General features: G+C 41.1%; 2 protein-coding genes across 2 annotated transcripts in view; one reads left to right on the top strand and one right to left on the bottom strand.

The window, feature by feature from the left end:
* Positions 1 to 1,372: 1,372 nt before the first annotated feature.
* On the top strand, positions 1,373 to 21,167 carry LOC115381850 (serine/threonine-protein kinase TNNI3K-like). The gene is given in 30 exon segments (XM_030083476.1): positions 1,373 to 1,522; positions 1,602 to 1,769; positions 1,878 to 1,970; positions 6,720 to 6,828; positions 7,012 to 7,097; positions 7,387 to 7,484; positions 7,762 to 7,872; positions 7,948 to 8,046; positions 8,493 to 8,631; positions 8,842 to 8,986; positions 9,058 to 9,162; positions 9,252 to 9,346; positions 9,463 to 9,612; positions 9,695 to 9,778; positions 9,863 to 9,919; positions 11,394 to 11,486; positions 11,575 to 11,632; positions 11,721 to 11,915; positions 13,802 to 13,906; positions 14,001 to 14,053; positions 14,969 to 15,021; positions 15,729 to 15,741; positions 15,744 to 15,860; positions 16,534 to 16,563; positions 16,566 to 16,599; positions 16,601 to 16,640; positions 18,816 to 18,875; positions 18,984 to 19,153; positions 20,405 to 20,484; positions 21,040 to 21,167. Coding segments are annotated over 30 exon segments (2,793 nt in total). The 5' UTR covers positions 1,373 to 1,449; the 3' UTR covers positions 21,120 to 21,167.
* Positions 21,168 to 22,671: 1,504 nt separating this feature from the next.
* Positions 22,672 to 26,231, bottom strand: part of LOC115382069 (dentin sialophosphoprotein-like) — a 28,064-nt gene continuing 24,504 nt past the window's right edge. The window contains 5 exon segments of the mRNA XM_030083711.1: positions 22,672 to 22,847; positions 22,850 to 24,024; positions 24,266 to 24,512; positions 24,515 to 25,931; positions 25,934 to 26,055. Of these exon segments, the coding sequence (XP_029939571.1) occupies positions 22,672 to 22,847; positions 22,850 to 24,024; positions 24,266 to 24,512; positions 24,515 to 25,931; positions 25,934 to 26,055 (3,137 nt within the window).

Here is a 26,231-nt window from a genome sequence, read left to right as displayed (position 1 = left end):
ACTTTAAAAATACTTATTTTCCACCATAAACATGTTACACATTTTTAATGATGTGTACAATGTGCCCTGACATATTCATTGCAAGTACCGCTAACAGCGCTAAATTGTCACTTGAAAGTTGCAGTGCCGGTCCGGCACCAGAATTTTTTTGGGGGAAAATTTGAAAGGAATGACGTAATGCGCGTTCCGGCTGGCCTGATTTAGTTAGGTTTCGTGTTGTCCGCCATTACTCCGCCAGATGCTTAGTGAGCAACAACTGAGCAGGATCTTCCAGAAAGTAAGAAAAGACTGGCTTCTAGCACTGCCACAGCTCCAGCACAGACTCCACCAGGTAAAAGACACTTAAATTTTACTTGAGCGCTACTAAAAGAGCAAGGAAAGAGTTCCCCTCTTCCGTGCACGCGAGCCACAGGGACGAGTGTTTCACTAAGCTGCATTACGCTCAAGGCCTGCAGGGGGCGCTGTTTCGTGTAAAACGTGCAAACTCCTTAAAGCACCTTCGAATAAATATCTTGCTTGATTTTAAGGATTGCCACAAACATTAACATTTGCAATTTTCAGTTGCATTTTATTTTTTAACTGAGAGATATACCGGTACTTTCACAGTAGATATTTTGCACAGATAAGTTGAATTGTATTGGGACACAGTGGTCAAAAATGTACAAATACCGACTGGAGCTTTCTATGTACAGTAGTTTTCATGTTCTCTCCTGTGTGTCTGTGTTCGGGTCCTCTGCTTTCCCTCTCTGGTCCAGAAATATGCGTGAGGTGAATTGGTGACCTGAAATTACCCCCTGTTGTGAATGTGAGAGTGTGTTTTCTGCCTCTGTTTGTCCTGTGACTGACTGGTGACCTGTCCAGGGTGTATCCTGTCCTCACTCACAGTTGGTTGGGATTTACTCACGATGCTGAATAGAATACACTGTATAGAAGTTGGATGGATGGATGAATGGAAGCTGAGGCAGAAGACTCATCAAAACTGCAATAAAATTTCAAATTTTACAGTTTGTGTAGAATAAGAGAGGGCTCTTGTTTTAACTTTAACTTTCACTGAGTACAAAGTAAGCAATACATTTGTATTTGTGAACATATATATATATATATGTATATATATATATATATATATATATATATATATATATATATATATATATATATATATATATATATATATATATATATATCACTTCCTGGGGGAGAAAATAAGTTGATTAAGAAAGTAGTTGACTACTCCAACATATTTTTTTCCCATTGCTATTGTTGTGTTTAATTTCCTCATATTAAAAATGACACCACGCCTCCCCGCCCACGCAGTGACTAACACACCACGTGACTGTACCCGGAAGCAGGACGCGTCCTGAATGATTCTGACAGTGTTGCTGTTTCGCCAAGATACAGACGGTTAACGCAGTTTATGTGGAGATTACTATTCACTTCTCTTTTGTCAGTATGGACCAGGATAGTGGTCAGAAACTAGAACCTGCAACAAGAGAGAAGCTGAGAAAACTGAACTCTCTGCGCGGTGAGTTTATTCCTCAGTGCGCGTGACTGACAGACTGGTGCAGCTGAGTGAAACGGGAATGCTGTTTTTCCACCTGCAGGTCGGGAGGTGCAGGCTGGGGAGTTCTGGGATGTGGTGGTCGTGACTGCCGTGGATGTCAGCCAGAGAGAGGCGTATGAGCTGCAGATCAGAGAGAAGCTGCGCAGGAAGGAGCTTCCCCTCGGTGTGCACTACACTGTCCTGTCTGACCCTCCTGGACCCAAAATCGGTGAACACTCACTCTTTAACTTAAAAACATCACAACCACATTAACAGTTTTTAAAACTATCTACAATTATGTCGCCTTTTTTTTTTTTTTTTTTTTTTTTTTTCAAAGGAAATGGGGGGTCCACTCTGTACGCACTGCAGCATCTGAGTGACACCTTTGGAAAGAAGCTGAGTAAACTCAGAGTCATCCTGATCCATGCAGGTATATTATTCTGTGATAGCAGGAAAAAAAGTTTAATTTGTTCTGCTTTGTAATTTCCTAACAATTACACCCTCGACTCAACTTTATTTGTATAGCACTTTAAAAAGAACTACTGCTGGCACAAAGTGCTGTACAAAGTCACACAGGCAGCAGTGCTTAATAATATTTCATCACTACATTGAACCAAACTTTTCACATTATTGCAGGTATAGTGCAGTGAACCCAGTGAATTTATTCCTAAAAGATATATATATATATATATATATATATATATATATATATATATATATATATATATATATATATATATATATTTGAATTAGTTGGTGGTAGAGTTGAAATCCATTATGTTTTAAACATAAAGTTTAAATTATCTGTTATTGAGTCGACATTACACAAACCATTGAATAAACTTGGCTTCCCTTGGAAGAATCTGCTGCTTTCAAACTCATTACATAGTTTAAATTTATTCCTGCTGTTTGATCAGTGCACTGTGCACGACCAATATTTTAATTTCTTCAGTATAAAAGCCTAAAAACACCTTTACATTTGTTCTTAGTCGCAAGCGAAACTTCTCTGAAAAATATTTTTCACACTGAAATATGCATGTCTGGGTACTCTTTTAATGCACTTTGCTATGTGTATCATCCTGTCTGTTTTTAGGGGGGTTTAGTCAGCGTTTGCCCAGTGCCAGTGCTCTGGGAAAGATCTTCATGGCCTTTCCGCTGGGTGACCCAATCTACCAGATGCTGGAGCTCAAACTGGCCATGTATGTGGATTTCCCGTCACAGATGAAGCCCGGCATCCTCATTACCTGTGCGGATGACATTGAGCTCTATAGTACTGGAGAGGGAGAGAGTGTTCGGTTTGACAAACCTGGCTTTACAGCTTTAGCTCACCCCTCACCGCTCACTGTAGGAACTACCCATGGGGTGTTTGTGTTGGATCGGCATGAAAACTGCTCTTACAGGGAAATGGAGAACACATCCTGTCTGCGCTTCCTGCACAAGCCAAGCATTGATGAAATGAAAGATACTGGTGCTGTTTGTAAGAGGGAGAGCATAGAACTTCCTGACACAGAATTTGTCTACACAGACAGTACGTATTATGTCGACTTTGATACAGCAATCTGTCTTCTTAACTTGCTGAAAGAGTTGGGGACTTTGGACTGTGAAATAGATGCTTATGGGGACTTTTTGCAAGCTCTGGGTCCCCAGGCCACGATAGACTACACAGACAACACTGCTAATGTGACCAAACAGGAAAACAGTCTGGTGCATGTTCGCCAAAAAATCTTCCATCTTCTCAAAGGGACTCCCCTTAATGTCATTCTCCTGAATAACTCAAGGTTTTATCACATCGGGACCACCTCAGAATACCTCTTCCACCTCACTCAGGATGAGGCTCTGAGGAGTCAGCTGGGCCTGCTGTCATCTGCATTCAGTGTGTGCCAAACAAACAATAACTTCTCCTCGCGCTGCTGCATCATGTACAGCATCGTAGAAGCCAGATGCTCCGTGGGGGCTGGATCAGTGGTGGAGTACTCAACACTGGGAGACGGCGTGTCAGTGGGCCAGGACTCCATCCTGAGCGGCTGCCTTGTCAGTCCTGGGGTCTCCGTGCCTGAAAGAGCCTTCATGCACTCGCTGTGTGTGAACCATCAAAACCAAACCAAGTTTGTCACCGTCTTCTTCGGAATTAATGACAATCTGAAGCGCAGTGTGGGAGCCCCTCGATGTATGGAGGAGCTGAAGCTTTTTGGCCTCAGCCTGGCAGAGTGTCTGTCACACTGGGAGGTGGAGAATGAGACCCTGAGATTCTCCGGCGATACATCCAGCTGCAGTCTGTGGAACGCTTGTCTGTTTCCCATTTCCTCTGATCAGCGAAACTCTTTTTTGCTGTCTGTCAAGATGCTGCAGGCTGTGGTGAGTGGCTCCACAAGCCCCCTGCCCAAAGCCACACAGCTACTGTCAATGCACGAGTGTTTACAGCTCAAGAACCTGGAAGAAATGCTGAAGCTCCGGAAGACGCTTCATGACAACATTACACAAAGGAGATTCAGCAATTAAAATGTCCCTTTTTGTTGTTTTTTCAGCATTTAGATTATGGGGTGAAGTTTATATTGTCATCAGACATTAGTACGGTACTCTGCATAGCAAAAGTTTGAATGAGTTGAAAAAGTTTGAATCGTGATGCAGACTTGTTCTGTGGAATCCAGTTGAATGTGGTACTACATTCTGTAAAATTTGTAATTGGTATTGTAAGAGCCATTAATGAAGTAAGACATGTTTTACTGCAATGTTATGGTGAGGGTTTATTGTTTATATATTTGGATTTGTTATTTTTGTTTATGATATCATTTATTGTGTGTCATTGTGGTGGAGTGGGCCACATGGATGTGGGTGTGCATATTGAGGCAATTTACTCACCTGTTGGTGAAGTCTTATTAGGTGGGTTAACAGATTTTTGCACATTTCATGCCTCCTTGCTGAAGTACAGAGCCATTGTTTTCAGGGTTGTCTGGAGAATTACAGAATACATTGGTGCAAATGTTAACTTCATCCCAATCATAAAATAATAGGGCTTTGATTTCCAGAAATCAATGTGTGTTTTCTTTTATTACTTCAGTGTCAAGAAAGCCTTGGGACAGTGTCTTCATATTTATTCAAGCCTTATGATGGGCTAGTCGGGTCACAAAAGGTCAGTGGTTAAGGTCACTGTGATTTTATAATTTTTTTTTTTTTATTTCTTGATGTTTTCTTTTTTTTTTTTTTTTAATTTGACTCATATTTTCACTCTTACTCAGAGATTAATGGATTAGATCTTGTCAAAGGCCAGGGTTGCTGTGGACTCATATTTATTCCAGTCTTGTGAATCCAATATCTCAAAAGGCCCAAACTGAGTGCAGTTCATTAAAGGTGCATTAAGGAGTTTTACTATCTTAAAAATACTTATTTTCCACCGTAAATATGTTACACATTTTTAAAGATGTGTACAATGTGCCCTGACATATTCATTACAAGTACCTCTAACAGCGCTAAATTGTCACTTGAAAGTTGCAGTGCCGGTCCGGCACCAGAGTTTTTTTGACGATGGATGACTTTATTTAGTCCGTCTCACATGAGCTCATAATACTGATGAATATCTCACCCATAATATGGTTGGGACATACATTGACATGATCTTGGAATATGAAGATTGAACAAAGCAGAATAATAATGTTGCATTTAAGTATGAACATACATTTATCTGAACTGAGTCATTGCAAATATGAGGACCCATTTTATAAAAACCATGAGCAGCATGAAGAACACAAAATAATTTTTACTTGCAGAGATGTTAGACTGAGAGAACCTATCCAGGAAAGAGAACTGAAAAGTAAGAAAAAAAAATGGCAGAGAAAATGTATCTGGCATCAAAACTGGAACAACAATGGTACAAATGTACTGAAGCACAAGCAGCACGAAACACATGATCCGACAGTATATTTATTATCTAGACCAGATAACTTGTCCCTTCTCACAGTCGACCACACTGCAGCTGGAAGCAGTGATACTCATTTGAATGTCTTTCACTGTGCAAGATGGTTTTTAATATCTGTTGGAATAAATATGCAATAAACAGCAGTAATCTTTGTTTGGATGCTTTTCATTTCACATATCTATTAAGTCTTTGTGTATAGTCTGCAACTCTAACAACTATTACTTTCACGGTTTTCGCTATATGAATGGATTTATGGAGTTTCTTTTAAAAATTAAATGTGTGTTCAAGAACACGCATCCTCTGGATCCCCTGATTTGTCCACTGAAGCTCACCTCAGTGGAATGCCTGGCGCCACATTCTGAAAGCCACTGATCCAGATTCAAAAGTAACAAAGTTGGGAAACGCACCAAAGAGTGTCACAAAGAGTCGCAACAGGAAACAGGAAAGAAGCATGAGTGAAGAAACAGGAGTCATGACAGATGACGGATCACCAACATCTCAACTCTTAAAAGAGCAACATCAGCGTAATAAAGCAAAAAGTTCACAAAGTTGTACAACTTTCAAAATTACGACACAATTGATATTAGTCAGGATTCAGTTAGGAAACAATAAAAAGGATTCACACTTCACTGAATAAAATAGAATACCTTGTTATTAATTTGTCTCATGCTTAAGCATTAATGATGGAAAACAAGTAAAAAAAATCTATTAGAAGTTTCAAAAGAACTTATATTTTGGTTATTGTGTGTTTTGTTCCTCATCAAAAACAAGGCACAGATGACCTGCTTTGTTTTATGCTGTATTTACACTCAGAGGAAAGGGATCAGTTGTCGTATAGTTGTGGAGGCATTCCGCTCAGAGGTGTTTATTTTTAGCTCAGAGCCATGATCCCCCTTTATCTGGACCTGTGCAATTGTAGCAGACAGAGAGATAGTATTCCTGTCTCACTCGACTTCAACAAACTATACGGCGCGTATAAGAAGTGAAGGACCCCTTCGATGGGAAATTACAAGTCAAGACCCTCTCAGACCTGTACAGGTAAATTCTATGATTATATGTTTTTATTGAACATCCACTGACAAGACTGAGATGCTCTGGAGAAAGGACCCAAGTAGGATGTGTTTCCACTTTGTATAAGCTAAAAACAGTAGAATAGAGTTACAAATGTGTTCCAGGTGAAGTGGTATTTCTGTGTGTTTGTCAATAACAACCACTGGAAGCTCTCGTTATGTCTGCCCTGATGATGATGATGATGATGATGTGAAGATGAGTGGAAGAAGAAGGTGGGAGAGTCGTACTCTGTGATCATTGAGAAACTGGAGGATGACTTCCAGCTTAAGGACCGTGAGCTGGTGGATCTCAAACTGGCTTTCAGGTGAAATAACTTTTTTTTTTTTTTAAATCTTCATGCAAGTGAAACACAATTTGCATGACTCATTACACAAGCTCTGCGTAATCTGACAGGAATTGTCCCTGTGCCTGTACTGGGCTCAGTTTGATTACATTCCCGTGTCAGTGGGTTTTCACCAGCTGTGGATGTTGATTTTCTCTGGCTCAGCTCAGATGAGGCTTTTCAGAAGGTGAACTTGTGCTACCGCACAGAGAAGGGGCTGTCGCTGCTGCATCTCTGCTGTGTGTGTGGAGGTATGCATGACTACCACAGTCTATTAATAACTCCTCAACAAAATGTGACAGAGGAGGAAAGGATTACTGTGGACTGACTGACAGTATGGTCTGTAGATGACCTTTATGATATTAAAGGCCAATGAATGCTACTAAATAATAAGGTTCAATATTTTTCGTGTTAAATGGAGATTAAAATTGGCCAAAGGTTCTGCATGGTTCCCCATCCAGTTTCATATTAACATTTATTCTTGATTGTTTGTGACGATCAGGTCTTATGATATTTTAAGTAAAATGTCTTTGTCTGCAGGAAACAAAGGCCATTTAGGTACTTTGATGCTGAAAGGCCTACGGCCGTCCAGACTGACGAGAAATGGGTTCACTGCCCTCCACCTGGCTGCTTACAAGGTGGGTCAAGACACACAGCATTCACACACAGATCTATAGGACCGTCTCCGGAGGAATCAGCGGTTTTATTTGCTTGAGTTATTTCTCGTCTGTTGGAGAGCTTTCTGAAGTTTTACCACAGGGTGGAGTGCAAGTACACACAAAGCCCAAACAGTAAACTGCATGCTGTGATGGTGCAACAGTGAATTGCTGGCAGTAAATATAAAGCTGACATTGGTTAGATATTAAAAACCCATCAAGTGCAAATGTGGATGTTTCTTTTTATAATATGCTACAGGACAATGCTGAGTTGGTGACAACACTCCTTCACGGAGGGTCGGATGTGCAGCAGGTGGGATACGGGGCCCTCACGGCCCTGCATGTTGCCACGCTGGCTGGGCATCATGAGGTGAGAGGACACTACATGCTCTGATATGGATCCTATGGACTTTGTGCATTGTCACTTTGTCATTTCTCCTTCCAGACTGCAGACATCCTCCTACAGCATGGAGCTAATGTCAACGTTCAGGATGCTGTGTTTTTCACTCCGCTGCATATTGCTGCCTACAACGGCCATGAGCAGGTCAGTGGCTTGACGTTAAAGGGGCGGGGCTTCAGTGGTGGCACAGAGGGGGGTACCTGCACCTCAGTAGTTTGATTCAATTATTATTTCTGATGTGTGGAGTTACCACCTGTCATTTTTATTGTAAAATGAACCAGATATTTAATTTCCTGGCTCTCACTTTGCTGACGTGTGTATGTTGTCAGTGTTGAACATCTGAAACAAAAGTGACGTTGACAATACTAAATTTGTGTTCTTGCTTTGCACGACTTGAGCTGCTGGAGATGCAATGAATGTTAAATTGAAAATTAAGCCTTATGCATCCTTTTCATAAAGAGAAAGACTTAAAATAGCGAACAAATGCAAGGTGAAGAGAGAGGATGTATTTAAAGGGTTAAATGCTGGTATCTCCTGCTCCCCTCAAAATCCTTCCTGGAGCAGATCAATTCTCCTGTCTTGTTTCCCAGGTGGCAAAGCTGCTGCTAAAGTTTGGGGCCGATGTGAATATCAGTGGTGAAGTGGGTGACCGGCCTCTGCACCTGGCTGCAGCCAAAGGGTTTCTCAGTATAATCAAGCTGCTGATGGGCGAGGGGAGCAAAGTTAATGGTAAGACCCCAGACTCTAGCAGGACTGAAGTTTTACTTGAGTCAATTGCTCTTAAATTAAAGTGAATAGCACAGGTTACATACTTACCTCCATCAGCTGTTTAAACCTGCTGATTTTCCCCTTCAAAGGCCACAGGGAAGCTCAGTACAATAAAAGAGTTCTGTAAGTGTCAGAATGACTGTTTGTCTTTACCTTCTGTACTCTTAACAGTGAATGCGCAAGACAACGAAGACCACGTTCCTCTCCACTTCTGCGCCCGTTTCGGTCACCAGGAGATTGTTCGTTTCCTCCTGCAGGGAAATTTTGACTTACAACCACACTCTGTCAACATCTACGGGGACACGCCTTTACACCTGTGAGTGGTTTACAGTGGTGAAGGTCTTCTACAGTGACATGAAGTTTAGTGTTAATGTTGTGCTTATTCAGGGCCTGTTACAATGGCAAGTTCGCAGCAGTGAAGGAGCTGATCCAGTTTTCTGGCACAGAGAGTCTTTCGAAGGAGAACATATTCAGTGAAACAGCACTTCACAGGTAGAGTCTGGCACCTCGGCTTTACACCCCTCATCACTTGTAATCCCTGTTTCTCAGTGGCGGTAATGAATTTATATCTCATATCGCAGTGCATGCACGTACGGTAAAGACTTGGAAATGGTTAAATTCCTACTGGGCCAGAACGCCATGAACATCAACCATCAAGGCAGAGATGGACACACAGGTGACTCTTTACATCTTTTACACAACCTCACCAAGTGTCCAGATACTTCTTAAAACTGAGTTTGCTGCCTGCTGTGAAGGTCACTCTGACTACGTGTGTGTGCTGTGCCCGTTTAGCTTTGCACAGTGCCTGCTTTCACGGTCACATCCGTCTAGTGCAGTTCTTGCTGGATAGCGGGGCTGACATGAACCTTGTCGCTTGCGACCCGAGCCGGTCCAGTGGCGAGAAAGACGAGCAGACATGTCTGATGTGGGCGTATGAAAAAGGTCAGTCTGTTTATTTTAGATAGATATGAACCTCACTTTCAGCGATGACCAAATAAAAACAGTCTACCTTTGTGTGATACAGGTCACGATGCCATTGTCACATTACTAAAACACTACAAGCGTCCGGACGACTCTCCTTGCAATGAATACTCCCAGCCAGGAGGGGGTGAGTCAACACCCCAGAAATTACTTGGAGGGATACAAATCCATCATAGTTTAAGATTAACCTGTCTAAATGTGTCTCTTCCAGATGGATCCTATGTTTCTGTGCCATCTCCTCTCGGAAAGATCAAAAGCATGACCAAAGGTAGTGAGGTGGAGAGAAGCACAGCAGATTTCTCACATCACTGTCAGCAGGCATGACAGCCCAGTCTGTTGCCAGGGGAAGCTGCCTGGATGCTGATAATAACACTTGCCTACTGTCTTCCCTGTGAAACTGGAGGTGGTGTGAACCGCACATCAGCCCCTGGTGTAACGCTTGACAAAGTTTTCGTTCCTCATTAACTTCTGTTATGTGAAACATTCAGTGAAATATGGAGCATTTACTGATCTATAACTTCTGAATTCAGGAGTTTAATGGATAATCTCAATTTAAAGTACAAACCAGATTTGTTTCAAGTGGAAGATGTCATGGCTCCAAATAATGTGAGGCACAGTGAATAAACGCACTAACATGGAAACACACCTGTACGTGTAAATAACACACATATTATTTATGTCACACTAGTGTTAAACTGCATTTACTGTTGAAACTTTCACTCCAGTCAAACTACTCCTTTCAAATAAACCAGAATATACGTAAATTTGTGATGACACAGATTTTAGACTTCAAAATAATATAAAAAAAAAATCCCTCTGTTAAAAATAATTATTTTATGTTATTTTGAAAAATGCTGCTCATCACAACAACCAAAAAGGAATCAAATAAAGAGATATCTTATTCTGAGTTCATGTTGATTGTCAACTCAAATTTTACTGTACCACACCGAATAGAGTTAAAACGTTTGTCTACACACTCTGATGGCCACAGAGTCATTTAAAAAAAAAACCCCAAAATAAACTCAAGTCTATTTTTGAAAAAAGGCTTAATAAGCTGTATTTTAATTTAACATTTGAGTTATTCAGATTTACTCTGCATAGTTTTAAACCACAATAACTTCAATACAGAGGCAATTAAAACCAATTCTGCATTCATATCTAATGATCAAAAAGTAAAGAAAAGAATTTTAAGAATGTGCATCCATCCATCCTTTAGCTTCTATACCACATTGGATGGTTGCAGACTGGACCGCAGTTGAATATGTGAGAAGACAGAACTGGCCCTGAACAAGCCACCGGTCCATCAGAGGGCAAGCACAGGACTCAAACTTGTTTTCAGGTTGTTGAAGGAAAGTGGGGAAACCCAGAAAGAGAACCACTTATCGCACAGGGTGAACATGCAAACTCCAAAGAAAAAGGTCCTTAACCTCGTACAGTCTCACATATTCTCACTGTCCAGTAACTACTTGCAAGTGGAAAAAATTGGAAAAATATTTGATCACACAAAATGCCCCCTTCAGATACTGCGTTATTGAAAACACTTCCAGAAACTCAGTTTAAAATTCATGGATATTCACATGAATTTAGATTAAAAATCGACTTCTTCATTGTATTTTAATATTTTGTAATGTACCTTTAAATATGACTTGATTTTATCTTTGCCATGCTTTGATAATGAGCACAACATAAGATATGACGGATTTATTAAAATGGACCTAATGTGGATTTTGATTTGTTTTTAGAGAAAGCCGAGGTCCTTGTGCTCAGGGCAAGCCTTCCATCTCAGTTCCATCTGCAGCTGTCTGAGCTGGAATTTAATGAAATTATTGGATCGGGTGAGTTCTCTCCCTTTACTCTTCTTTCTGAGCTACAAGCCTAGTTTCATTAATATTGATTATTTCATTATCTGTGTTCTTCACTCAGGCTCCTTTGGAAGAGTTTACAAAGGCAAATGCAGGAACAAAATTGTTGCCATAAAACGGTAGCAATTTATGTGATTTGTGCGTTTGTTTTTTTCCATGTGAGAAGAAGCAGAGAATCAATCACTCAATCCCCTCTGTCCTTCACAGCTATCGAGCCAACACATACTGCTCAAAGTCAGATGTGGATATGTTCTGCAGAGAGGTTTCCATCCTCTGCAGACTCAATCATCCCTGCATCATCCAGTTTGTGGGAGCGTGTCTGGATGACCCCAGTCAGTTTGCCATCGTCACCCAGTACGTTTCAGGAGGCTCGCTGTTCTCGCTGCTGCACGAGCAGAAGAGGTGAACCAGTTAAAATCACATTTATTTACTTCTACACACAGTCCCTGGGCACTCACCCCATCCGTCTCTGTCCCTGCTGTTGGTTTGACCCATAGCCCACCTTGAGATTTATCCTGTTTTTTCCAGCATAAGTAAATGAAATTGCTATTATTCGAGATGAGGACTCTGAGGTTTCCATCAGGGCTGAGTAGGATGGACAAGATTAAAAATGAACAGATCGGGACAGCTTAAGTTGAGCACTGCAGGCATAAAGCTGGAGAGGAGAGGCTGGAATGTGCTGAAGGGATACAGTGAAGTTCTGTGGATGCAGGGGATCAGGACATGGAGATGGTTGGTGAAGAGGAGGCAGCAGGTCAGGCTGAGATGGAAGAGAGAAACTGTTCAATGAGGAAGATGGTTATTTTTTTTGTGACAATGCTTCCCAGCAATAAATTGCATCCTGGTGGAAAAACTTTTTGTGGTCTTATGAAGAGAGTCTATACATGGCCATTTGTTTTCAAGGGTAAATCCCACGCAAATAACGCTGCTGCTAATCCCACAAATGTCTCCAATTATCAGCATTTCAGTTCACCTTGGAAAAAATATTAACTTTAAAAGTATATTTCTCTGACAAATAATAAAGTAGAGGAGAGCAACACAGTGATAAACTCATCTCAGCTCAACTTACTCACTTCAACTTTATCTACAAGGCACTTTCAAATCAACCACAGCTATCATTAAGTGTTATTCATAAAATCACATAAAAACCTAAAACATTAGGTGTGACCTCATTAAAAAAAAACAAAAAAAAAACTATCTAAATAGCAATTGGTATTAGTGATTTATCACTTCCAACCCTGAAAAAATGACCGCACTTAAACTAAACAAGAATTCCACTGGGAGGCAATTTATTAGCAAAAAAGATTGTGACAACCTAAAACTACTCTACAGAAAGACATCATGTGACTATAGTGATAGACGGATAGATGAACGGGTGGGTGGGTTATGGGGCAACTGACATAATGCGTCGTAGTAAAGCGTCATAATAATAAAGAAGCAAAGAGAAAAAAGGTGGGCTCTATGCACAACTCAACCACTTCCTGAACTTCAGGAGGCTCTTTGCTTCCTGTCTTTCATGACAGGACGAGCTGATTAATGCAGGTGTGTCTGACCATTACTGTTGTGGTTACAGAGGTCAGGGACACCTGGATTAATCAGCTCGTCCTATCATGAAAGACAGGAAGCAAAGAGCCTCCTGAAGCTCAGGAAGTGGTTGAGTTGTGCATAGAGTCCATTAATGAAGTTAAGCAGTGAAAGGAGCTAATGAGAAAATAAGAATGAAAATTATACTGGAGAACTTAGAAAAATATAAACAAACAATTTCACAAGCAGCAAATTGGCAGTGAGGTGCGTCGGTGCGGGTACTTAATGAATACGGTGATGAAGGAATACACACAGACTTGAATGTGCAAAGAATTCACATTAGAGATATAGAGTAGTAAGTCCGTTACATGGGGGGACTACATGTGATAGATAGATAGATAGATAGATAGATAGATAGATAGATAGATAGAATTCAAGCATCTCTGGTCCCTGAAAGTTCTGGCACAGTGTCTCACAATGAGAAATGGAGGATGGACACACTTTGTGTCTTAGAAGGGGCAATGTTTTCACAGCAGAGGCCGACTGTTTCAGGTCTCATTACCCTCGTTGCACTCATCCTCTCACCTGGCTCACCCCTCAGCAGGGATCACCATTGATCCAGATGAAGAGTTCCGCTAACTGTGTGGCCAGGTGTTGTCTTTATAAACTGTCCTATTGATCTGTGTAAAGTGCTGTGTGTGATTGGCAGGGACCATTGATCGGGCACTAAGTGGTTGCTGCTTTAATGATGTGTCAATATACAGGCTCATCGACCTGCAGTCCAAGCTCATCATTGCCATCGATGTGGCCAAGGGCATGGAGTACCTGCACAACCTCACCCAGCCTATCATCCACAGGGACCTCAACAGGTCGGTGCAGCAGTAATAACACATGTGATGCGCTGGCATTGGAGGTGTGAAATCTCCATTGTCCTTGCAAATAACACACATCTTCCCCCCTCAGTCACAATATTCTGCTCTATGAGGATGGACATGCAGTGGTGGCTGATTTTGGAGGTGAGCAAATACACTTTCATCATCGTTTTATACAGTTTACACTAAAACAAACAGATTTTTGTGATATCTCCAGTTAATTCCATGAGTCACAAAAGAGGAGACAAATGTCCCTCTGCTTCATTATTAACATTTGTGTAGATTAATGGAATGATACAAACAGCCAACTCAGAAAATTGCCAGCATTACAGGGGACAGTATTTTGACCTGGACCTTAGCACAGGTCGGGACTGATGCTGGACAAACTGAACAATCTGCCCTTTCTATATCCTGGCAGGTAGAATATGTGACTGCATCTCAACTGACTACACCTGGACTACAACCATGCCCTATTAGGTGACGAATCCCGAACGACTATATTTTATCAGGAAGCTGATAGACGCTCACTTCCATAATCTCCTGCTGAGTAATTTCTGTCTACCACTTATATATCAGTATCCTGACCTACTGTGACCGTGCAGTGTAGAAAAACCAAGTTCCAGCAGGGGGTGTTGAGGGTGGCACAGAACATAATAGACTGATGACTATGACACCCAAGTGAGGTTTACACTGACCGACTACAATAGAAGATAGTCCGTATTTTATAAGAAGCCACCCACCTCTGCTTTGATCTGATCTCCCCCTTTCTCCCTGCTGCCCCTGGAAGGACAGCAAAGCTTTTAAAATCCTCAACAAATGGTTAGAAAAACAGCTTCTACAAAATATCCTAACTATAGGAAGGTGCTAAGAAAGAACAACACATTTAACTAAAAAGAAAAACTTGTTTGTATAAACTTCTCTTGTTAATACTTTTTTAAAATATTAATATATTTAATAATAAAAAAATGTTAATAATTTTTCAAATATGATATTGCAATATTTTCACTCTTCTTTGTCACCCACCCATTCACCATCAAATGTCCATGTTCTCCTTTGCAGAATCCAGGTTTCTACAATCTGTGGATGAAGATAACATGACCAAACAGCCAGGGGTCAGTGATGTCTTCCTCTGAAACCTTTATAAGCTGAAAAGGAAACCTTACAGTTTTACACTTTCCCAAACATTTTTCACACTTTAAGTAGCAGCTATGTGAGTATATGTGACTTTGTGAAAAAAATAAAAGCAGATTACTGTTTATATTGTTGGGTTCAAGGCAGTGCTTCTTCTGCCACCTGCCATCAATTACCGCCCGCTAAAAAAAGAAAACTGCTTTCATGCAGATTTTGACTGAATGTGCTGACTCAGACCTGCACAGAGTGCTTGGCCTGCAGTTTGGTGTTAAGTGTGTTACATCTCCAGGGAGCTGCCTGTTGTGATGAACTACTTGCCCTTACTGGGACGCAGTGTTTATGTCAGTAATTGGGCTTATTGTTGTGTCTGTGTGTGTGTGAGAGAGAGCAGAGAGAGGGGGAGAGAGAGAGAGAGGGAGAGAGAAAGCGAGAGCGAGAGAGAGAGAGAGGAGAAGAGAAAGAGAGAGAGAGAGAGAGAGAGAGAGAGAGAGAGAGAGAGAGAGAGAGGACTGCCTAATGTTACGCCTCTGAAAACTCAACTGCACTGAAACCTGTCCTGTGCCAGTTTTCACGAGTCCTCCCGGTGCTGCGTGTGTGCGTGTGTGTGTGTGTGTTGTGGGTGTGTGTGTGTGTGTGTGTGTGTGTGCGTGTGTGTGTGTGTGTGGTGTGTGGTGTGTGTGTGTGTTAGAACCTGCGCTGGATGGCCCAGAGGTGTTCACGCAGTGCACCCGCTACTCTGTCAAGGCAGACATGTTCAGCTACGCTCTCTGTCTGTGGGAACTGCTCACAGGAGAAATCCCCTTCGCCCACCTGAAACCCGGTAACGTGCAGACTAGAGTTCGAACTCCTCTTTGACCTCTCATGTAACTCATGTAATAAAAACATGCATATATTTCACATGGATAATCACGGAGTTGTACTTTTAAGACTATCTGAGATTATTTCCTACTTTGATTGAGAATAAAAAATGATTGGCTGTATTTTGGAGGTGGTGGAGGTATTTTATGATTGATTAGTCCAGGGAGACTAAATAAATAAAATTTCTAAGAAATAAAGAAATAAGTTGCTGTGCATTAAAATATAATAGTATTTGATTGTCTTTTGTAGACATGACTTTCCCAGTCTGCGGGTTTGGGTGGTCATTCATTCCTTCAAAAAGAAAATTAGGTAGAACTTAAACTTTCTCATTGTTAAGAATATGATATCAAAAACATTTTGAATATATTTAGTGTATGTGTCAAAAAATAGGGTATTAAGCTGTCATAAACTGAATATTAAAATAATAAGAGTTACTTTGTTTATAGTTATTTACTACAATGTGAGTTATTTTACTTCTCATTGCTGTGATCGAGTTATTGTTAACTTTGCTGAAGTATAGGAGGTATAACGTTCACAGTGCACCATCTGACATAGAAAACAACACAGATCAAAGAGGTTGTCAAACAACAGGGAAATGTTTTACAGCGGAACTAAAAATACCCTCCTGTCTTTAGCTGCTGCAGCTGCAGACATGGCTTATCATCACGTCGGCCTCCTATTGGCTACTCCATCCCAAACCCATCTCTGCACTCTGATGAGAGGCTGGACTACCTGCCCAGAGGTAACCGACCACAGTTCATCACTGTGTTGGTCTTCGAATATTATAATAAGGCTTATCAGCGTGAGAGGGGATGCATCCCGTCACAGAGCGTAACACACATGTTGTTTCATTCCAAGCAGAAAGCTTTGGTTGTGTTTTCACATCGAATAGTTTTGTTCATGGACCATTACTATACAAAAGGATGGTAAAAAGCATAGCCTTTCTTGTGCTATCAGACGCTTAAGAAGTAATTGGTAAACCTTTATATATTGAAGCTATTTCAAGTGATACACGCTTGGTTTGCACTTACACTACATTCAGCTGTTCATTTGTCCTGCCCACTGCATTAAACAATCTTAATAAATTATTTATAAAAATTTAATAATTTGTAGTCCCACACACTACATTTTTCATCACTTCATCTTTAAAAAGAAAATGGGGGGGGTGATGGTGGAAAAGGCATACCCCTGACCTTGAGATTTTCATGCTGCTTACACTCCTGAAGCTCTCTGGCGCCCCCCGGGGTGGGGGCACTGCTGCATACTTTTAAAAGCCACATGTCAGATTTTATCACAGCACACAGTTTAGCCTCTCGCCTCTTTGTGCTGCATTGTCAGCATATGCTAAACTAGAGAGTGCCCTCACTGTATTAAACTGTAAGGTACCCATAATCTCATCCATGTCGTTAGCTCTATAGAACACAGTGCGGTGAAATGATGCTGAGTCAGTGCGCAATGCAGCAGTAATGAACGAGAGAGGCCAATCCCAGATGATACATTACTGCAGGCTGTTCACCATTTAGGAGCACACAAACCCGGGATGGATGTTCCCTCTGTGCTCTGATGTTCATAATTAGCCAGGGATGTTTTTTTCACGTCATCATTAAGATGTATTATTACATGGCAAGCATGCTGGACATTTCGTCCCTCTGTGATGCATCTGCTTCTGTTTGCCAGTCAAACTTTCCAGTCAGTCACCTGTTTATGGACGTGTCTCCCTTTACGGTCCCCTCATCGGGTGCAACTGTGTGAAAATTGCTTGCTTCGCCCGGAGCGATAACGGGCTGCTACAGGATCCACTCACACGCATGTCTCATGGCTCCCAGTGTGCAGCACGTGGCCCTCATGTGGCTTTCAAACTGGGATGTGTCGCACGAAATGTTTGAGTGCAACCTGAGGGAACTATCATGAATGCTACAGTGAAGCAAACGCCACAATGATACTTTCAGGAGTTATTGAACATATAGGGCACTCGGTGAAAAACATAACTGAAAATCATTGAATGGATATTTCAGTACTTCATTTTTGGTACATTTTTGTCTTAAGTATAGTGAATTAAGGTTAACTGCTAAGATAAACATTATAGTAACAGTTACAATAGTTGAATAGAAGGCTTCACATAGACTTAACTGTTAGGTTCGGAGTCGACTTTTTACTTTGCCTATCCCATCAGCCTTTAACAATATTGTATTGAATTGGTGAAAACGTGAGCACCAAATCATTCAAACAAAAATGACTTGGCATGCAACATGATTGTATTTGGTAGAGTTGGTGGTAGAGCCCATTGTCCACACTTTCAAAATCTTTGATATGTGTTATTATTGTGTCTTAATGTGAAAAGGAACTGTAGTTATAATTTATGAGATGTAATAGATGCACAAAGTCATATAGTCACATGATTATGACAGAAAAAAAGTATCATAATCCTACCCACAGACCCTCACAATACTGGGTTAGTGTGTGCAGAGTCCTGGGTGCTGTACAGCAGTTTTCTATCTACAGTTACGAGTTCTTTAATTTTGAACTGCAAGAACCAGACAAAACACTTAAAGTAACTTCAAAATAAAAAAGATCTTTTCTTAGTTTTCTGTAATTAAAGCTTTTTTTTTTCCTGCATTTCTCTACCTGGTTCCCCTTATTGGAGCTGTATGCACTCAAACTGGGACGACTGTCTGAGGACAGACTGTGATGTATAATTGAGGAGCTCTGGGGTGGCAGTGTTTGTTCTTTTACAGCCAGGAGAGAGATCTGAGGACTGCTTTTCTAAAGCAGAGTTCACCTTTGCTACATGCGTGGGTGGGATGAAATAAGCAGAGCATCCAGGCCAGTGTTAGAGAGAATACCCCTCTGTGTATTTGATGCGCTTGTTTGTGGTAGAAACAAAGATCATGGTTGTTTTGCTTTTTTCCAAGTTTAGGACAGACCTGAATTCTCTGAAGTTGTTTCCAACTTGGAGGAATGCCTGTGCAATGTTGAGGTATATGCAATAGCAACTACTCCCCAGAGCAAACACCGTATCACAGTGCATCACATTTAGGTTAGACTAATTAATGTCTTTACGGATTCTGCTGGCTTGGTGTCACAGCTGATGTCTCCAGCCTCCAGTAACAGCAGTGGCTCCCTGTCGCCCTCCTCCTCGTCTGACTGCCTGCTGGGGCGAGGAGGGCCCGGCCGGAGCCACGTGGCCGCCCTGCGCTCCCGTTTTGAGCTTGAGTACGCCCTCAACACTCGGGCCTACGCCATCTGGAGTCAGAGGTAAGAGAGCAGCAGCCGTTTAAGTGTCTCCTGAGTCAGGCGAAGGTCAAGATGGTGAGAATAATTTACTGAACAATGGCTGCGCTGGTCTTCGGCCAGTCCTCCACTCCTGGCACAGTTGTCACTGGTTAAGATCTTAATCAGTTTAAGTTGTTTTAATGAACCAATGGTGAGGCGGTATACTGGTGTACACACTCAAACATCTGCTCCTTTCTTAGAACAGGTCATTTTAATTTCTGTTGCTTTTAAAGCCATTGTTGATTGTACGTGAAGGCCCAATTATTTCAGAAGATTGTTTTCCATCGACTGCTAACCGTGGTTCGATTCTTACCTTTAAACCTATCGTTCATGTCTTATCTTTTTACATACATTCAACAATGATTTAAAGAAAAACAGGATGACAACCAGGCGGACTTTTTGGTTGTGCTTTTTTTTTTTTTTTTTTTTTTTAATCTAAAGCAAGCAAGAAGAAAACAACATCCAGAATGATTGTGACATAAAAATGCTATGTAACCAACTGCAGTCTTTTCTTTCTTCAGACTGTATATTTTAAATGGTCTGTAATTCCACTGAAATGGCAAACTAGACCTATTCTGTTTTTTGTTTTTTTTGCATCACTGTAAGTTAAAAGTTCTAAAAAGTTTGAAACAAATATGATAATTGTTGTTATGGCAAAAACCTGCAAGAAACAAGAGAAGCCAAACACAGTGCTTACTTCAAACAGGACACACAGGGCAGGAAACGCAGCCAAAGATGCACGGTGTTTGTACTGAGAAGGGAAGCTTTCTGACATATCATATATCTACAATAGGACGACCTGATAGCCATCCCCGTGAACCCACTCACAGTAGGAGGGGTTATTGTTAGTTTCATTAGACTTTATTTATTAAAATGTGCAAATTCAAACCACTTTCATCTTTTATTATGTGGCTCAGTGTGCAGAGCAACAAAGACCATCTATATGAAATGTGGCTGATCTTTTATTTTATGTTCCCATGTGTTGTGCAGTGTTTGCGTGTCGCCACTTCTTTGAAACCTGTCATCATCAATTTTGTATATGGTACTCCTGCAAAGAAAGGGAAAGTGGGCTGGCACTGGATCAGGCATTACATATTGGATTTCTCCTGCTTGTATCGGGCTCCATCTCATCTGTCCCGCTCCATGTAAATGTAGCATGTGTATGTTCAACTAGACTTGTGTTGCTTTGCGTGAGGACAGGCCCCGATCTATTCACTCTGTTTTTATTTTCAGTGAACGGCGTCGAGCATCTGGTGGCCTTTCACTGGAGGAACTGAGGAGAAACATGCAGTTGTCTCCCATTGATCGAAACGGTTTGTGCTCAGAATATGTGTCCAATGACCCTGCACAGCCAATATATATATAATATCGCCAATATTTCTGTCAGTGGAGTCGTTGCATTTTAATGCTTAGAGATGTTGCTCTCATTGTTATATTTTCTCCTTTCAAAACTGTTTCTGCATGACAGACAAGGTCATCACTTAATAAAAAAGAAAATGACAAATGAAAATATGAGACTAAATGTATTTTCAGAATTTTCTCATTATCAATAGAAATCCACAGTGACATTCAGCAGTGTTGTCTGATTTGTTAACCCTCTGCAAGCATGTGCAATGACATGTTTTTTGTTTGTTTGTTTAAGTAAAACAATTGTCTATTTTTAAGCCCTTTTAAGCACAGCCACATTTACAGGTTTGAGCTGAGTCCTTTACATTTCCTTTCTAAGATAAAATGGCACTGTTTGATTTTGGCAGTTATTTTCCCTTTAATCTAACACTTCTGTGGATTATTATCACCATCATTTATTAAATATCAGAAGTGTTGCTGCACTGGGCAAAGAGCTTTAATTCTGTTTGTCTCTTTCTCAGGATACGTCTCTGATCCCATGAGCACCATGAGATTCTGCTCTTCCCTCAGCAGCAGCGGCAGCTTTGAAGACAGTAACTGATCGAGCCAACTCTCACCCCCAAGTCCACATTAACCCAGATGTTTGAACCATTTATGAAATTGTTTTAGGTGAAACAAATAAAATTAGAACTTTTAATGTTTAAAAAAGTGAAAAGACATTTAATGTCATGATTGCTGTATTCATTTGTAACGTACACAAGAATGAACTGTTTATCTCAAAATATTAAGTAATGCATCATACTGTACTTTTTAAAAAAATATATACTGTATTTCAAAAGAAGTGTGTTTCCTTATTTTATATCTCTTTTACTACTAATTTTGTTTTGTGTACCTGGCTTGCGTTGCTTTAGATAAAGAGATTTATACCAACATAAAGACATTATCATTTGTTCAGACAAAAAATAAATAAATCTGAGTCACTGGTCAAACTCATAGCTTTTATTTTTTTCTCGACTGTTTGCATCACTCGAGCTATAAGGAAAGGGAAAGGTTAAGCTTCACAAACCCAAACTAGCCACGAAAGTCAGACTGAAAGGAAAAAAAAAACATTCAAAGGTTGGAAATATTTGAACAAGAGTAGCATTAGCAGCACTGATGGCAAATTTTAGCAATACAAGATTACAACTGGAACTGCGGCTAAGCTGATCATCATCAAGGTTAATAGTGAGCTAACATATGTTCTGCTGCATTGTAGAACTACTTCACTTCATCAAATTTGTCATCAACAAAGGCACGGTTCAATTATAGATCTCTGATCAAAGTCAAAGTCTTTGCGTCCCTTGGTGAAAATGTATAGAGGACGAGCAGCAAACTGCAGTTGTAGGAGTCCAACAACTATAAATTATTCAGTCATTTGTGAGCGTGAGTGGACGAGTATCTGTTTACAGGTAATAGGTGATCACAGCTGCATCCGATACCTCATACAAACTACCACCTCTTTGTTACCAACAATAGGTAGAGATGGTCTACTGGAAGCATGCTACAAAGCTGTCAAAACCCACTATGAGGCTTCTGTTTTTGAGAAGATTTCTGAAGTAGCAGCTGTCATGTAAACATTCAAGCCAATTAACCACCAGAACTTCAGTGAGGCTAAAGTCAAAGCTTTTTCTTTGTGGATATTTCATGGTATAATATCATAACTAAAAGTGACTGCCTGATTGCCTATGTGTGGCAGCTTTATATACATCCTTCAACACTTATCCAAATGCTCTATGAAGTATTGGTGTTAACAGTACTTATTTACTCACTCAAAACTAAAAGTGAACGAACAGAGGTGAAGTCAGTGTTCAGATTGCTGTGAACTGTGCTCTCTAAACATACTTGTGAGTGACCTTGTTTGAAAGTTTTCTGAAGAAAGGCAGCATGAAGTTTGTCTAAAACTCATTTCAGGGCTGCTGATGAATCTGTTCACCTTACAGTAGTCCTTTATGACATTGTACTCTCCTGCAGAGCAACTCTGGAGCTAATTAGATGTTATGTTATTGTTATTGCATGTTATTGTGTAATAAAGCAGCATTCACCTCAGACATGCCAAAAATGGTTGTGCAGTGTTGAATATATAAAATCACTTCTGTTTTACCTGCGAGGCAGCTCTAATGTCCACTCTCAGTCCTTGCAGCGGTTAATAAAGGGTATGAACTGCAGCCAAACATGGTTTCGTCGACTAGGAAAGTACTGAGTCTGTCTTTGCTGAGAGTGTGTTTGATGTCTTGGATCAGCTCGTTTCTGTCCTTGCCATTGTTTTCATCTGACACCTTGGCGTCAGTTCTCCCCCGCGGGAGTCTTCTTGACTTCTGTCATCCAGCTTTGATGCTGTCAGTTCACTTATTTCTGTAATTTCTTGACTTTGAACGTCAGCACTCTCCCATGTTTCTGCTGCATCTTTCAGTTTGTCTGGGCTCTTTGAATTGTGAAAATCCTCTAGAGAAGGATCCTTCATCTCTTTGGTTGCTATTTGACCTAAACTGAAGTCAGGACCATTGTTAATGGTTTTCTCATTAGGTTGGTTATCAGAAACACTCCCAGCTTTGTGACTGGCCACAGAGTGAACTGTAGCTGTGATGCTTTCCACTTCAGTCTTTGAAAAAGCGTTTACTTCACCATCTCCTTCTGTTGGTCCCTTGAACCATGTCTTCTTCAAGCGACCCCTGCTTGCTTTGTGTGCTCCAGATGTTGTGTCCTGCCTGTTTGAAGACTCCGTGTCACTTTGTTCAGTCGTTGATATTGGTATTAAGTTTTTTACCTCAGCAGTTTCTTCCACCTGCTGCGTGTTGTTGGCAGAGTGACTCTCACATGGTTTATCTTCAGCATGAATGCTCTCTAGATCTGCTTCCACAGTTTCCACTTTGGTTCGGTCTCCTGACTCACTTTCAGCCTTTAACTCAGATCCTTTCTCTTCCTCTTTCAGCGTCTTTGCCGCCTCGGGTGAAGTCTCTGTTTTGGGATGGACGATTGACAGTGTCTCTTCTTTATTACAGGTGGATGCTTGATCATCTGAAATCTTCCTCAGATCTTCTAAGGGTTCAACAAAAGTCTCAAAATACTTTGAGGACTGGTGCATGTTAACCCAGTTTGTCACCAGATCGGTGTTGTCGGCCACTGCCAGGGCCTCGGCGGGTCCTTTGATGGCTGTGACGCCTTGTCCTGAATCATGGGCCTCATTGTTCTGTGCGTCAGGTTTGAGCAGCACACTCGCTCCTTCCTCAGAGGCCTTGCTCGCCTCCTCTGTGTCTGCTCCGTTTTCTCCCTCTGTAGCAGAGTGATCAACGCTGACCACATTTTCATCCACATGTGGAAGTTTTTCTTCTTTGGATTCAAATTTCTCACTCGACTCCTTATTGTCAAGATCTAACAGATGAGAGATATTATCTAAAGGAACAGGCACGGGGGCTGAAGATTGTTCCTGAGCCCTGGAAGACACAGTATTCACCTCACTGATGTTATTTCTTTTCGGTCAAATCTGACTCCCCATTCTCACTGTCATGATTGGACTTCCTGCTATTTTCATGCTGCTCAGTTCCTTCATTTCCTTTCCTATTATCCGGTTTACTTCTTATTTCAGTACCCAGTGTCTCTGGCTCTGAGACATCTTTAATGGATTCATCATGATTTTCAGCATCGCCTTCTTTATTGTAACTTTCTACCGTTTCTACCATATCACCTCCAGAAGCATGGTCGTCTTCATACTCTGCAAGTTTCTCTGAACCTTCTTCAGATCTTGTGGGTGCTTTTTTCACATGTGAACTCTGGCTTTCAGTGGATTCCTCTGTTTTTATTTCTTCCTGGCCTTGCTGTGCTTCTGCTTTTAAATCCTGTCTATCTTCTTGCAAATGAGCATTGCTTTCAGCTCCAGCAGATATTTCACCATTTTCAGCATCAATTTGTCCGTGTTCATTGCTGTGACTGGCTTTCTCAGCTTCTATCTCAATATTTCTTTCTCTGTTTTATCTGATGGTTTTTCATTTGATTGAGCAGTCTCTGCTGAGTCACTCCCACCAACATCGTCTGATTGAATATTTTCATTGGATTTTTTCACATTGTCTTTATCTGTGTCTTCTGTAAGCTCTAACATTTCTACTGTAGTCTTATCTGCTGCATCTGTTTTGTCCTCACAGCTTTCAGGATTCTTATTGTCTAAAGCTTCTTGCTCCATTTTACTCTCTTTGTCATTTCTGTCATATTTTTCTGCATCATTGTTTATGTCAACAGCTGCACTTTTCTCATTTTTGTCTTGGTCCTGGTTGTCTTCTTCGGCTTCCAAGGCTTCAGATTTCTTGTTTTCATCCTTGTTCTCAACACATTCACTCTCCTGGTCATCCTGAGCTTTTCCTGGTTCTTCTTTAGTGATTGGATCATGTTCATTAAGGGTTTCCTCTGCTTCTTTATCCTCTCTTGTGTTAATATTCATAACATTTTCAGTCTCCTCTGTCAGGTATTCTTCATCCGCCTTATTGTCATAGTCACCCTCTTCAGTTTCCTGCTTTTCACCATTTCCCCCTTGCAGTGTATTTTCATTTTCTGCTGTTTCTTCTAAATTTAGATGACTTTGTTGTCCCTGGTCTTCATGATGCGCTTCAGACTTCTGCTCCTTCTGCTCATGTATTTCCACAGGTATTACGGTCTTCTGTTCTCCCGTCTCCATCTGTCCTTGACTGTCATCTGTATCAGCTGCTGTTTCTGACTCTTCTTTAGCTTCATCTTTACTTTCCTCATCCTTTGCATTTTCCCCAATTGCATTATTTATATTTTCCAAATTTTTGTCTGCTGCTGTCTCAACTGTGGTGTCTCTGCTCTCCTCTGCCGAGCTGCTCGAAGTCTCTGCAGTGACTTCTGCTCCTGATGCTGCAGTCCTGTTCTCGCTTTCTGCCTGCTGTGCTTCCTCTGCGTCAGTCGCAGGAGCCTCTTCACAGCTGAGGGCCTCTCGCTCCTCAGAGGATTCTGCTTTTATCTCCATTGTCTCGCTTGCTGTCATCGCCTCTGCATTATCTGGTGATGCTGTTTCATCAGTCTTTTTATTTGGCTCTGATACTGATGACTCATCCTCTTCGTCACTTTTTGGCCCTTGCCCCTTCTCGTCATTCTCAATCTGGTTTTCTTTTGCAACTCCCTCCTCCTTTGCGTCATCTTCTGTAACAGCTTCAACATCCATAGCTGTAGCTACTGCTTGTTCAAGAGAGTCTGCAGTCGTGCTATCCTGAGCTTTAGTTTCTTTATTTATAGATTGTGGGGTGTCATTCGTATTCTCCGCACACTTTGATCTGTTCTTCTCTGCTGTGGCCTCATCTCCTGAAGTCTTTTCATCCTCCATAGCCTCGCTGACCTCCTCATCTTTAGTGCTATCTATGTTTTCAAGGGCTGCTTCTCACCTTCTTCCTGTTCTTTAGAATGAGTCTCTTCCTCTTGTTTCTGAGAGGCTTCACCGTCCCCACTGACACTTTCCTCACGTTTTACTTCTCCCACGGTGGTTTGCTGATGTTCTGTTAACGTGTGGATTCTCTGTGATAGTATCTGCAAAGTAAAAAGTCAACTTTGTGATAATCCAACATTTCACTCTGAATTTTGTCAAAGCATTACCATAAAATGTAAATCTGACACCTTTGCTGTCTTGCTTAGAGCCTTCATCTGTGGACTCCTCAGTGCTGGTGTCACTCAG

The sequence above is a fragment of the Salarias fasciatus genome, chromosome 23, assembly GCF_902148845.1.
Source record: "Salarias fasciatus chromosome 23, fSalaFa1.1, whole genome shotgun sequence".
Classification (NCBI taxonomy): domain Eukaryota; kingdom Metazoa; phylum Chordata; class Actinopteri; order Blenniiformes; family Blenniidae; genus Salarias; species Salarias fasciatus.
The sequence above is the reverse complement of the archived record's forward strand: the minus strand, read 5'-3'. Positions and strand labels throughout refer to the sequence as shown.